This window comes from Sceloporus occidentalis, unplaced genomic scaffold, assembly GCF_023333645.1.
Source record: "Sceloporus occidentalis isolate IW3139 unplaced genomic scaffold, rSceOcc1.0.p SCAF_5, whole genome shotgun sequence".
Taxonomy (NCBI): Eukaryota; Metazoa; Chordata; class Lepidosauria; order Squamata; family Phrynosomatidae; genus Sceloporus; species Sceloporus occidentalis.
The window spans coordinates 38,401,307-38,415,829 of record NW_028316985.1 but is presented as its reverse complement, the minus strand read 5'-3'; the positions used below and the strand labels follow the sequence as shown (position 1 = coordinate 38,415,829).

Here is a 14,523-nt window from a genome sequence, read left to right as displayed (position 1 = left end):
GGTGTCCATGCCCCAATCCATTTCTGTAGTTCCAAATTGTTTTTAAAGAATTGTAAAATTGTTCATAGAAATTTCAGAAATTGAAAAAAAAAATATTTGCAGGTTAAAGCAGAGGTTCATTGTCCAGCATAGATGCTCTTGTTACTCAGCACTAAAATGAAGGGGATTCTGACATGAAAACACAGACAAAAGAAATGCTTGTGTTTTACATCTATCGTGTAATCACTATAGGATGACTTTTCTTTTTATGACTTCTTTTAGAAAAGTGTATTGTTTCCAGAACAGTAATGATTAGTAATTTGCATAAATGGTTCAGTCAGGTTTAAGAATTTCTGAAGATATTGTTACTTCAAAAGTCTTTTGAGCCATGCTGTTAATAATTCCATGAAATTAATGGAAAATATTTAGCACCTTAATGACATTAAAGGAAATTAATGGAAATATTTTTTCCCCTTGCAGGTTAGACTGTTGAGATAAGAAAGCGGTGGACGTTCAAGATTCAATTGATTCTTTCCCACTGTGCAGTCATGCCCCTCTCTTGATGTGCCTGCCAATGCCAGCACTTCCTTCATCAACTCTTTCATCACAACTGACCGAAAACATCACAGAATATGATCAAGGAGTCTGAACCAGCTGTTTTCATGGACACAATCTCCATAGTGACTATGGGAAGGGGAGGGAAAAAGAAGAGAAGGTGGGGGAATTAAAGAGGGAGGGATAAAATATATATATATAGATATATATATATTAAAAGATCTATTTTTAGTCTTGATAGACTTGTTTTAAATGAAAGGTGCGCTATCCCTTTTTATGCATTAAATTCAATTTTTAGGATTCATGTATGTTCCAAGTTGCTCATAATAAGTGAAATTCAAACAAGGCCTTTGCAAATGATTCTCATCTAGTTTCAGAAAAGGATTATGGAGTTAATGAGCTTGCTTAATCAAACTTGTCTTTTCACTCCATCTTCCACAAAGAAAACCCAGGTTTCAAAGAATACAGATTTTTTTCTTTGTTATTGTTGCTGGCAAGTTATTCGCAGTGGGGATGGGGGAGTGAATGGTTGCAGGGGATAGAATGTTTGTATTTGTGTACGTATGAACAGGGGATTTTTCTTTTTAAGAAACACTATTTATTTTATTAAGAAAGGAAGCCTGAGAAGCGTCAGAAGACTCCTGTGTCATGTGGCTTGTGAAATAAGAGTGGTTTCTACTAGCTTCATATTCTGACCTTATATACATGACTCTGTCTGTACCAAAAGGTGGGGGATTTGGACCGTCTTGGCCTTGACAAATACTCCCAAATCATTCCAAGGAGATGCTGCCTTTTTAAAAGGGCAGTCTGGAGTAGGATGTTGGCTTGCCTACCAGAAAGGGGCATTCAACAGGAAGTCTGAATGTTGACATAATCAGTGTGTGTTAAGCTGACAAGGAAAATCCAGTTAACCCTTCTCTTCTCTGTATTTTGTTTCCCAAAGGAAGGAAGGGAGAATGTCAATTTATCAGCCTACACCACATGGTTACTTTTTGTTTGTTTGTACATTGTGTAATTTTTAAACATTTGAGTTTTAAAAAAGAAAAACCTTTTCTCTTGTTAAGGCCTTAAGAAGGGGTTAGTGCATCTTTCAGGGGTCACTCTGCCATGGGAATAAAATAGCTGTTTCACAAACAGTTTTATATAAAAAAAACTAAAACAAAACAAAAAAAACCCACAAAAAAACCTAATAAACTTCATTTTAACCTTGTTTTATCTGTGCAATTTAATGTATTTTTTCCCTAGCTCGAACAAAACCATTGTGTAGTGTTTACACACTACTGTAATTGTATTGATTTAAGATGGTCCTTCCTCCATAGTCTTTTGAATGGACTAGAGAGAATATTTAACACTGAAAGGTGATAGATATTCTGAAATTATTTTTCTAGACCAGGTAGGGAAACTGGTGTATTGACCGTCTCTTTCTGGCTCTCAGTGTCTCCTTCTTGGCTGTCCCCCAACTATATGCAACATGTTGGCTGTTAAATTTTTTTGTAATGTTGGTGGCCAGTGTAACTAAGTAATTGCCATGTTGTGGGGTTGATTTCTCAGATGTGGGATAATGGCTGGAGAGGAAAATGCTAATACTTCCTTCCCAAATGATGTAAGTGTTCTCGTATGAAAGTCTTATGACTCTATAGCTTGACTCCTCACTTTTTGAAGAGCTATCATTACGGTCAAAGGAAGCATTTTTTTTAAAAAGCCACATTGCTCTGTAAGGGAAAAGACAGAAAAGTGAAAGTGAAAAAAGGAAAGGTAAAAAAAGAAGGAAGAAGATAAAAGGATAGGTGGAGAAGAAGAAGGTAAAAATTTGCTTAGTTTAAAAAGTTAATGTGATTCTAAGCCTTATCAGTAGAAGTATAGTGTCTAGATTGAGAGAAATAATAGTACCACTCTATTCTGCTTTGGCCATACCTCACCTGGAATGCTGTGTCCCGTTCTGGGCACCACAATTCAAAAAGGATGTTGACGAGCTGGAGCGTGGCCAGAGGAGGCAACCAAAATTGAGAAAGGTCTGGAAACCATGCCCTATGAAGAGTGGCTTTAGGGAGCTGGGTATGTGTAGCCTGGAGAAAAGAAAGTTAAGAGATGATATGATAGCCCTGTTTAAATATTTGAAAGGATGTAATACTGAAGATGAAGCGAGTTTGTTTTCTACAGAGGATAGGAGCAACACATTCAAACTACAGGAAAAGAGATTCCACCTCACCTCAACATTCGGAATGTGATGGAGTCTTCTTTTTTGAGGTTTTTAAACAGAGGCTGAATGGCCATCTGTCATGGGTGCTTTGATTGTTTATTCCTTATCACTCTATGTGAGGGGGACATGAGGATCGTAGCCTTTGAGGGGAAGAAGATTCCCCCCTAATCAGAGGATGCAACTAGAATACCTAGAGAAGTCTATTAGCTTTGGTGGCTCCTTTGCTAGAGCTTTTTTTAAAAGCATCTCATCCCCCCTGTTTTCCATTTGTCACAGCAGAACAGCCAAGCATTTGGGTGTGTGAGAGAAAGACAGCCAAAGTCAAGGGAAATTAACAAGCCTCATATCTGCAATGCAGCATGAAATCATAAATCAAAACTCTTTTTCTGTTATTTGACATTTAAAAGAAAAAAATCAGATTACACATTACTGTTTTTTACAAACTAGACTCCAAGAGAAACCAAAAGTAGTGGTTTTATTAATTATTTAACACATAGCATTTTTCTTATCCCTTAAATAAGAAATAACTACAACAGGGCTTACTTTTGAGCATACGGATATGGGATTGCACTGTTTGTATCCCATTCTTAGGATGTTGTTTCTTAAAAACATACTCAGAAGGGATAATTGTATACAGTTCCCTATGAATACAAATAGTTGTCGCTTCTCATTTTTTCAAGACTAAAATATGTGTTTTACTGAATCCAGGTTCATAAGAAAAATGCTGCTGCAAAAGACCTTGGATATATTGAAACCCGCCTTCTCACAGCAGTGAACCAAATGCTTACCCAACCCAGATATGAAAGCAACAGTCTTTTCCTATTTGTTTATCCTGAACTTATGGATTCCATTTAGCTAACAGTGATAAATAATGGTTAGCAGATACATCATCTAGGAATTTGTTGAATTTATTTTAAAGCCAGTGGTTCAGTATATCCCTCATATAACTGCTAATCAACCATTTTCTAGTATGTCAAAGGTAAGGGACTAAAGAAGAACCAGCATTGTGTAATGGTTTGAGCAATGGACTAGGACACTTGGAGACCAGAGTTGAGTTCTTGCTCAGTATGGAAACACACTGGGTGATCTTGGGCAAGTCACACTCTCAGTCTCGGAGGAAGGCAAAAGCAAACCCCTTCTGAACAAATTCTGTCAAGAAAACCCAATGATAGGGTCACTATAAGTGAGAACTGAATTGAAGGCACATAACATTTAGGGACACAATCCACCAGCATTCATCAACTCACTTCCATGAGGTGAACTAAAGGTGATCTCTCTCTTCCCAAAAATCTATTGGGTGGGAAACCAGAACCAATTTCAGACATTAACAAAGACTGCAGAAAGAAAGGGAGAAGAAGAAAGTCCTAGTGAAGCAACCAAATCATGTTTGCATTGCAGTGCCAGTGTGACACTGAATTTAGGTCAAATTGTTTTTCTGAATCTACTTTTGTCTCTCACATTTTATAAATGCCTATGTGGTTCCTGCCCTGGTATGTATTTGCAAGAAATTGTAGTTGGATACAGTTCATTGAAGGACACCAGGGAAAAGATTGAATGAAAAGGAAAAAGTCAATAGCTATAAACAGACATTTAGAATCTATTGGAATTGTTTAACTTGCATCACTGAAGTTTGGGGTTTTCCCAGCAGACAATGATCACCAATTAGCAGACACTAATCCTCTTTTGCATATCCTCCCACCCTGAGGCTCAGCCATCAACAACAGAACAATACACAGATTAACATGGGAATCACTCCTCCTTACCCAAGGTCACACTGTGTGTGTGTGTGTGTATATATATACTCTCTCTCTCTTCCATGCCAACAGTCTCTGAAGAAGCCAGCCACAGATGCTGGCAAGACATCAGGAATAAACTCTTCTCGAACATGGTCACAAAGCCCGAAAAACCCACAAGAAACTATTTATTGCTTGTATTTATAAATATTTGGTGGGGGATGGAAATGGGGGGGGGGGGGATCTAATAAAATAAAAATTATAAATCCCAAACAACTGTTGATAGTGGTATGTAATTCTCCAGGCAGGTTCATAGGTTTGAAATCAACAGAGCATTCACGATTTGTTGCTTTAAAAATAACTAAGATCTGAACTTTTTCTGTTAAAGATAGCTCTACTGATCATGGATAAACAACACAAATGAGAAGAAAACATGGTTGAATACTAATCTACTAGCTTTGAAAATGATGGAGAACAGAAGAATATTCATAAAATGTTGCCCTGAAGAGGGAACTCTTGCACTGAAAAAATTGAATTGTTAATTTATCAGAAGAGGGATTTAAAATGCCCCCCATGTATTTTTTTTTAGTTTTTAATTATGTTGCTTTGTAAACCAGTATGTTTATTGATGTTGTAGGATAGTGGTTTGTGCATGATAAAATTACCAAAGTCATTGTAGAATTTCAGGAGCTGGAAGAGATATTTGGAAGGACTCTGACAGTCATCTAATCTAACTTCCAATCAGTGCAGGAACTGCACTACCAGTGCAGCCACACCATCCCTGACAGATGACCATTCAGCCTCTGCATAAATAGCTCCAGCAAAGAAGAGGCCATCATCTTCCTAGGTGGTTTGTTTCTCTGTCAAGCAGCTCTCACTGTTAAGACAGTTCTCCTGATACGTAGTCTGCATTGTTTGATTCTAGTCCAGCCCTCTGGAACAAGAACCAATTGCTCTGCTTTCTGCAGGACAGCCTTTCAGATATTTGAAGGCCACTATTATGTTTTCTGTTCATCTTCTCCAGGTTAAATATATCCAGTTCATTCAACCATTCTTCATAGGGCTTGGTTTCCAGATCTCTCACAATCCTGGCCACTCACATGTGGACACACCCTAGCTTTTGCCAACATATGCCTTATAATGTGGTACCCAGAATTACTGGAGAGTCAGTGGTGTAGTGGTTTGAGTGTTGGACTATGACTCTGGAGACCAGGGTTCAAATCGGCCATGGAAACCCAGTGGGTGATGTTGGGCAAATCCTACTCTTAGAGTCAGAGGAAATGAAACCATGATAGCACTGGGAACAGTGAGTGACTTGCTTTTGTTATCAATGAAAGATAGATTAACTTGTTCCCTGAAGTCCTTCATTTTTCTGTGCAGATTCTTATGATTTTTTATTCCATTGAGTGAATTATTTGTTCCATTATGCATTAGCATGAATGGATAGTATATTTTGTCCCATTCTGGATGTATGATCCAAGGAGGCACCAACCTCTAAGATGACAATTCAAGTCTGCACACAACTGCTTTTCCTCCTTTCAGTCAGGAGATTTCAGTCATTAGCGAGCATTCCTTCCTCAAGGTGGAATGCTTAGGACCTCTTGTGTTTCCTTTAATACACTATAGAATATTGCTTGACAAGACAGCTCTTCCCTGTTCCATGTGATGAGATTATGCTGATTATGCAGATCAAGAGACACAGAACTTTCCCTGGTTTTCCTAATCTTGTCTATACCATCTTTGCGGCTCCTTCCTTTTTGTTTTTTCCTTGGCAATCTCCCCCTTCTTGTTCCATTTCAACTGTGGGATGGGAGTGTGTGTATAAATGTTTTTAGAACAATTTAGAGCCACAATTAAAATTGCAGCTGAAAGTGTTCTGTCAAAATGTCCTAATGATGTTAAGTGGTCATAGACTCCATTTGTCCGGACCCTAAGATAAAATTAAAAGCAACGACCATACTGGGCCAGGGCAATGGCAAGCTTTTCTGGTGACTATCAGTTTTGCACTGTGTTGTGAACCCTCCTCTTCCAGTTGGTTAAAGTGGTTTCCTGACCTGACATTTTTCTGTAATTAGCTTCCCCATTTTATCTAACCCACTATATAAACCTTTCCCCCCAGATCTTATGTATAATTTGGAGCCACATGCACTCTACATGTGGTAGACATCCATAGGGTTCTAGTTTTGTGTCTTCTTTGAGGCTGGAACTTTGAAAAAGAAATCTTAAAAAGTTCAAAAGAAAATGCATATTTCTTCATAAAGATTTCCTTGATGGCTACTCAGCTTCCATTCTGTTTTACTAGCATACTACATATCTTCTAGGTGCCACTCAACCATGAAAGCCTTCTGGCTGACCTGGGCCTCTCTCGGCCTTAGAAGAGGGCAGTGGCAAACTTCTGAATAAATCTTGCTAAGAAAGCCCCATGGTAGGGTTGCAGTAAATCTGAGTCAGCCTGAAGGCACATAACAACATGTGTTCTGCCTAAGATAATCAAGAACCATTTAGATTAAGGAACTAATCTGGAATACATTATATGACAAAATAGAAATAAAAGGATGGTGGAAACAATAGAAGAACTATATAAAAAAGATGAAAGGTTGATAGATTAATTTGAGGAAGAACCATATGCAGACAAATCTCCAATTTTAGAAAGTGAAGTGGAAGCTAAATTAAGAGCACTTGGAAGAAATAAATCACCAAGAGTAGATGGCATACCAATAGTGCTGTTACAATCAATAGCGTGTGCTTTATAGATTACTACAAAATCTTTGATTGTGGAGGTCATGAACAAACATGAATCACTCTTTTAAAAAATGGGTGTGCCATGACATTTGATTGTCCTGATGTGAAATCTGTACTCCAGACAAGAAGCTACTGTTAGGACAGAATACAGAGAAACGGAATGGTTTCCAGTTAACCAAGATCAGGCATTTTGTCACTTTATCTACCTAACGTGTACGCTGACCATATCATATGAAAAGCAGGATTAGATTCGGAAGAATGTGGTGTGAAAATTGGAGGAACATCAATTCAAGATATGCAGATGACACCATTCAACAGAAGAATATAGCAAAGACGTGGCATGTTTACTGAAGAAAGTCAAAGAAGAAACTGCAAAGGCAGGTTTACAGTTGAGCAATAAGAAAACAAAAATAATGATCACAGATGATTTATATAAATTTAAAGCAGATGATGAAGATATTGAAATAGTTCAAGATGTTCCATACTTTGGCTCAGTCACTAATCAGAAGGGAGAATACAGTAAAGAAACTAGAACAAGCCTAGGAGTTGGAAGGACTACTATGAAAGGAACCAGACAAGATTCCTGAAGTGTAAAGATATATAAATGAATACCAAAATTAGGATAGCCAATGTATTATACAGTGGACCCTTGTTATACGCTGGGGTTTGGTTCCCAGATCCCCTGTGGATGCTCAAGTCCCATTAAATATAACGACATAGCAAAATGGTGTCCCTTATAAAACATGGAAAATCAACATTTGATATTTGAAATTTATACTTTTTTTGAACATTTTCAAACTGTGGATGCTTGAAACCGTGTATAAAAAATCCGTGTATAAGGGGCCGACTGTATTTCCAATTTCTGTGTATGGTTGTGAAAGCTGTAAAGTGAAGAAAGCTGATAGGGAGAAAATCAGTTCATTTGAAATGTGATGGAGAAGAGTTCTATGGATAATGACTGCTAAAAAAAAATTAACAAATGGGTCCTACAACAAATCAAGTCTGAACTCTCCCTAGAAGCAAAGATAACTACACTGAGACTCCTACTTTGAGAGCCCTGGTGGCGCAGTGGTTAAATGCCTGTACTGCAACCACTCACTCACAAACTGTAAGGTTGCGAATTCATTACTAGCCAAGGCTCAGGCTTGACTCAGGCCTGTATCTTTCCAAGGTTGCTAAAATAAGTGCCTAGCTTTTGGGGAGCAATTAGCTTGCAGTTGTAAACTGCTTAGAGACTGCTTAGGTGGTATAAAGCGATATATAAATGAAGCTGCTATTGCTATTATTTTAGCATAATTCTGACTAGAAATGACAATAATGCTTGGTAAGGTAGAAGGCAGTAGGAAAAGAGGAAGATTTCAAAATAAGAAAATAGATAGGCTTAATCTAGGGAGCTACAGCCTTGGGACTACAAGACCCGAGCAGGGCTATTGATGATAGGGTGACTTGGGGGCTCTCATTCATGGGGTCTCCATAAGTTGAAGTTGACTTAGCAGGTAACAAAAACAAGCTGGAATTTTGATTGGGGCAATATGTAAAAACTGAGTAGTTGTCCTTTCCCCAGAAATTGCACAAATCATGTTCCTAGTTCAGTGCAGTGAATAACTCCACAAGCATAAACACAGTCCTCTCTCTTACTTTGGTTTGGTGGGTGGGTAATCAATTGGCCATTGCACAGTGATGAGCTTAAGTCCCTGGCACCCATTGTTCAATCAATTGCACAAATGAGAGATCTAGCATAACTACACTGGCTTAAATTTAGTCTATGCTGAAATAGTATAGGCTCTTGACCCGTGTTAGCTTTTAGTGGGATGGGGAACATCCCTCCCAGCACTCTAAAACTGCTGGTTTCATTGAACTCATTGATTAAAGGTTGACTATAAATGTCACAAATAAATCAAGTACATGGACTGCACAATCCTCAGTGACTAAACAAAATCATGCCTTTGAGGTAAAAGCAGCTGATGCAACCTAGTGGAGAAGCTGTCCTTCAGAGTCTCTTGCACTCACTAGTACAGTTGGCCCTCTTTATCCACAGATTTTTTATACACTGATTCAAGCATCCACAGCTTGAAAATATTTTAAAAAGTATAAATTCCAAGTATCAAACCTTGATTTCCCCATTTTATATAAGGGACACCATTTTGCTATGCCATTCTGTTTAATGGGACTTGAACATCCACAGATTTTGTTATTCATGGGGGTTCCTGGAACCAAACCCCAGTGGATAACAAGGGCCCACTGTACTAGCCTCAAGGCATGTTGAATTATTAGCCACCCAGCTGTAGGATGGCAAAGAACCCATGAAGAAGAAAACCAGGTTGCTTTGCACTTGTTCACTCATAACCCATTTTCTTTCCCTGTTAGTGTTTCCTATTTGGTTATTTGACACTGGATGCAAGGAAATGAGTGAGATGGCTCCAGAGTTCAGGAATACATGTGCTGAGAGTCAGTTCTCTTTGCCTTATGTAGAACAGTCTCTATCAAAGTGTTATAGAAGGTTCCAAAGACATTCTGCAAAGACAGAGAAACCACCTAAGGAAGTCAAACACCATCAGTTACAGTGAAGTGGGGAGACAGCTGGTTTTCAGACACTCCTGAGCCAATCCTGTTCCCTCCCCAAGCTACACATGCTACAGAAGAGAGGAGCCCTGCTGATCTCTCTGATCATTGATTAAAGATGTTCCCTTTCCCAGCTGGGAGGGAGAGTGGTGCATGTAGCTGGCCCTCCACGTAGCTGGCATTTTCTGGATCCAGCTGAGCCCCAACTTTGTGATTCAGTTGATGCCAAAGGAAAACACTTTTTGCCTCCTTCCTGTGTGGGGAAGAAGAGCTAAACTGGCAGCTCCTGATGGCAAGTGCCTACAAAGGGCAGCTGACAGTGCTTTGCTTCTCTACCTTCAGGAGGAACAGTGAAGGCAGACTCTCCCAGTTGCCATCTGCAACTGGTGGTTGATCTTCAAGAGCCAGGACTCAACTAGTACCTTGAAAAGCCAGATGAGAACACTACACTACACTCTTTCTCCCCTTTGTCCACTTGAAGAAAGGGGAGACGAATGTACTTAAGGCTTTGGGGCAAGATGTGAAAGGAGAACCTCCAGCAAGTGTTTGGCAGCGATGACTAGATGAAATTTGAGGCCTGGACATGCCCCTTGACATAATCCATCCAACAGAGGAATTGGAAGGGTGGATTCGGGCCCACATTCCCAAAGTTTTCCCACTTTTGAGTTCTAAGTGGGAAGCTGTCTTCCCACTTAGAAGCTTAGAAGTAAGCTATCTCTCCCCCCACAGTAGTTACCAGAACAGTTGGTTACAGCCAATGTGCTGTAGTGGTTCAAGCGTCAGACTAAGTCCAGGAAGAGCCAAATTGAACTTATCCCACAGCCATGATGTTCATAGGGTTATTATAAATGAATCAGTATTTTGTAGCCTAATCTTATACTCTTTAGGTTCTTAAAATGGGGTTGGGGCAAAATATATATGATGTTCATTTAAGGAGCTATTGATTTGTGCCTTCAAGTTGTTTCTAACTTGTGGCAACCCTAAGGCAAGCTTATCGTGGGCTTTTCGTGGCAAGGTTTATTAAAAGGAGGTTTGCCATTGCCATTCTCTGAGTGCGAGCATATTACTTGCCCATGGTCAGCCAATGGGTTTTCTGTCTGTCTGGCTGAGCTGTGAATTGAACCCCGGTCTCCACAGAGTTGTAGTCCAACACACAAACCACTAAGCCAAGGTGGCCCTCTTAAGTAACTAACAGCCATCCAACCAAAAACTTTATTTCTCATTTGTAATTAAATTTAAAATGCCAGGGGGAAATGGGGACATTTTGAATTAGTGCCCAAACAGGATCAACAATGAGATGCTTATGAGGGTGGTGGAATTACAGTACAAATAACAACAGGTGGCAGCTCCTGGGTAGTTTTATACTCAATATTCTACTGGAGTTTGAGAAGATTTGAGAATTCAAAATCAGAACAGATGGACAAAGCATCTGGGCAGCAATTTAATTATGAAATATTTCCCCCTTCTGTAGTAGGAAAATTAGTCATAGACTGACTTACCAACAAAACTTTTCAGGATTTTCTTAACGGCCATAGGCTGCAATCCAATGTATACTTGTTAAGAAGTAAGGACCCTTGAACGTTCCAGAACTTGCCCCTGAATAGATGTAGATAGGCGAGTTCCCCAAGGCAGCAATGATTACAGAAGGCAAAAATTTGAAACAAAATCCTAGTATAATCAGTGTGGCTTACTTTTCAGTAAACATGATGTGCTTCAAGGAGGATGTGAATACAGACAATACTGATAGACAGTATTGATAATGTTCTGCAATGAGATGCAATTTGTAGAGTTGTCCTTTTGCAAGGCATAAAATCTACATGTATTTGCTTTATAAACATTCTCTACCTGGGCATAAATAATCTATTTTGAACATTTCTACTGGTTGTTTTGAAAGGGAGTTACTAGGCTCATGCATGAAAGGAAAGATATGCATATAATGTAGGTATATTAAACCTGAGAATATTCATGGAGAAAAGTGTATCTTTCAAGCTATTGCCACACTGAAGAATTAATGCAGCTTGACACCACTTTAACATTCATGGCTCCATCTTATGGAATTCTATGGTTTGTAGTTGGTTGTGGCACCAGAGCTAACTGACAGAGAAGGATCAATGTCTCACAAAACATAGCATTGAGCCATGGCAGGTAAAGCAGTGTCAAACAGTGTAGATGTAGCCTTAAACAATCAGGCACTTGTACAGCTTGTGGCTTTCTCGGCTTGTCCCTCATTTTTCTATTACTTTCTTCCTGTCCTACTATTAGTTCTGAAAAGTTAAAAATTCTAAAAAGAATAAAATCTGCAAACCACGAGAAACATGAATTATTTTCAATACACAGTTTAGATATTGTATGTGCTTGTGTACACAGAATAATGGGTTTTCTTCCCAGGATAGTGTTATTTGTGTGACTTTGGGACTCAGAAGGTGAAATGTGTATGTGCCTTCAGCTCACTTGTCTACTTATGATGACTCCATAAATTCCATAGAGTTTTCTTAGGCAAGGAATACTCTGAGGTGGTTTTGCCAGTTCCTAGTATTTATGGGCAGCATCCCATCCAAGTACTAATCAAGTCTGACCTGCTAAGCTTCCAAGACAAGGCAGGACCTAGTGCCTTTAGGATGTTCAGGCACATTAATAAATTACCTCTTTTCAAATAGCAAACTGTTGTACAGTTTAGAACAAGGGGATCTTACACCTATGATTCTTTAACTTCTTTCTTTCTTTCAATGTCCTGTTCCTACTGTACAGTTTGATATGTTCCAAGCTCACTAATTTCAATAGGTTTCAAGTGCATCAACACTTATGTAGAATCCAGCTGTTACCTGCCCTTTTGATGCTATATCTTCTACTCATGCCAATTGTATTATTTTTGCTAACCTGAGTTTTCCCCACTGAATTTTGTCCAACTTCAGTGTTGATCCTGTCAGGGACGTAGTCAGGATTTTGGGAAGGGTGTGTATGTCCAGACTAAGTGCTATCATTATAATGGGGCTTGACAGAGATGTTCAAACATGAAATGATATAGGGGCCCTGAATGTACTTTCTGCCCCAGGGCCCCTAAAGGCCTAGCTACGGGCCTGCACAGAGATGTTCAAACATGAAATGATATAGGGGCCCCGAATGTACTTTCTGCCCCAGGGCCCCTAAAGGCCTAGCTATGGGCCTGCACAGAGATGTTCAAACATGAAATGATATAGGGGCCCCGAATGTACTTTCTGCCCCAGGGCCCCTAAAGGCCTAGCTATGGGCCTGCACAGAGATGTTCAAACATGAAATGATATAGGGGCCCCGAATGTACTTTCTGCCCCAGGGCCCCTAAAGGCCTAGCTATGTTCAAACATGAAATGATATAGGGCCCCCGAATGTACTTTCTGCCCCAAGGCCCCTAAAGGCTTAGCTACGGGCCTGGGCTTGGGTGCATCAGCACATCAGCACGCACCATTCATTTTATCTAATGGAAGGGGGGGGGGGTCTGGACCCCAAGGACCCCCTCCCCCCTTGGCTACATCCCTGCTCCTCTTGTTTCATATTTTGGGGAAGAGGAGGGAGGGAGGGAGGGAGGGAGGGAGAATAGTCAGGTGAGAATATTGATATGGCCTGAGTACTTCCTTTTCATCTCAACAATTATAAATGTGCTTCATTTTTTCACCTGCAGGAGCATACTGTATTTAGCTATATCTATATGCACATGATATAATAATATCCAACACTAGAGGGCATATTTTGCTTGCCTGATGCAATATCGCAATGTTTCTGCTCCCTATAGCCAGTGAAATTGTCACTCATCTTGGATTTAGTATGTATTTCCCTCTGTTCAGTAGCTCATTGTGATACAACTAGATTTTTGCGTACGATTGGGCTTGCTTCTCATATACATGGTAATAAAGATTTAATATCCAGAGTATGTGAAGCCAAGGATCAAGATTGGCATTTTAGGAATTCGTGTCCAGTATGGCTTTACAACATTCTTCCTGCCTCCACTCTCTATGTAAATTCTATTTACATAACATATATTCTGCACCTCCAATAGTAAATGTATGTTCTCAGGATGGCTAACAAAATAACAAGGTAAAATGAAAATAAAAAACAATAAAATAAGGAACACAATCATCAGGTGCTTCCTGGATTTCATTTGAATCCCGACTGTGTATCTGTTTATCCATCCAACCATTTATTTTTGAAGGACAAGGGAAGCAATCCCCCTTCCTGCTCATGATACTGCCATGCCAGTTAAAGAACATTTGAAAGGGACTAGACAATGAACAAGCAAAGTGGATCCTCCCAAGATGCTGTTGAACTGCAGTTTTTGCAGTTTTTTGGCATGGGATCAGACTTTGCTTGCCCCAGGATTAGAATAAGTCAAAACCAGCTTCCAGTTCAGATCTAATCTATTCCATTCTTCAGAGAAAGAGCATTTTAAAAATTGTTTGCATTGAGTGAATATATGAAATTTCACCTATTCTTTCTTCCATATGATACAATTACTGTATAGCAGATAATTTGTGTTTTGTTTTGTAATTACAAGTACATTTATTGACTTGATGTAAGAATGGGAGTAGTATACTTACCTGGCAGGGGAGGCACCATGATCATAAAGGTGGTTTTCCCATGGTGAGACTCATCCGTTGCACTCCGGGTGTGCTGACCCCTGCTATTTCTCCAAATGTGGGAAACTCGCAGGCATAATATCTACTTATTGTCAAATGAATAGTGACAGGTGCTCCTGCCAACTTTGGGGGGGAATACATTTTT

At 39.4% G+C, this 14,523-nt stretch overlaps 1 protein-coding gene and 1 non-coding gene across 4 annotated transcripts in view; both read left to right on the top strand.

Moving 5' to 3' along the window:
- TCF20 (transcription factor 20) overlaps window positions 1-1,744 on the top strand; it is a 219,557-nt gene extending 217,813 nt beyond the window's left edge. For all 3 annotated transcript variants that reach the window (XM_089523762.1, XM_089523761.1, XM_089523759.1), the window contains one exon: window positions 460-1,744. In XM_089523762.1, coding sequence (XP_089379888.1) covers window positions 460-477 — 18 coding nt within the window. In that variant the 3' untranslated portion in view covers window positions 478-1,744. The remainder of the gene's footprint in view (window positions 1-459) is intronic.
- A 12,587-nt stretch (window positions 1,745-14,331) lies between these two features.
- Window positions 14,332-14,489, top strand: LOC149312003 (U1 spliceosomal RNA). Its single transcript, XR_016281527.1, has one exon. It is a non-coding gene; the product is annotated as a U1 spliceosomal RNA (small nuclear RNA).
- The last annotated feature ends 34 nt before the right edge of the window (window positions 14,490-14,523 follow it).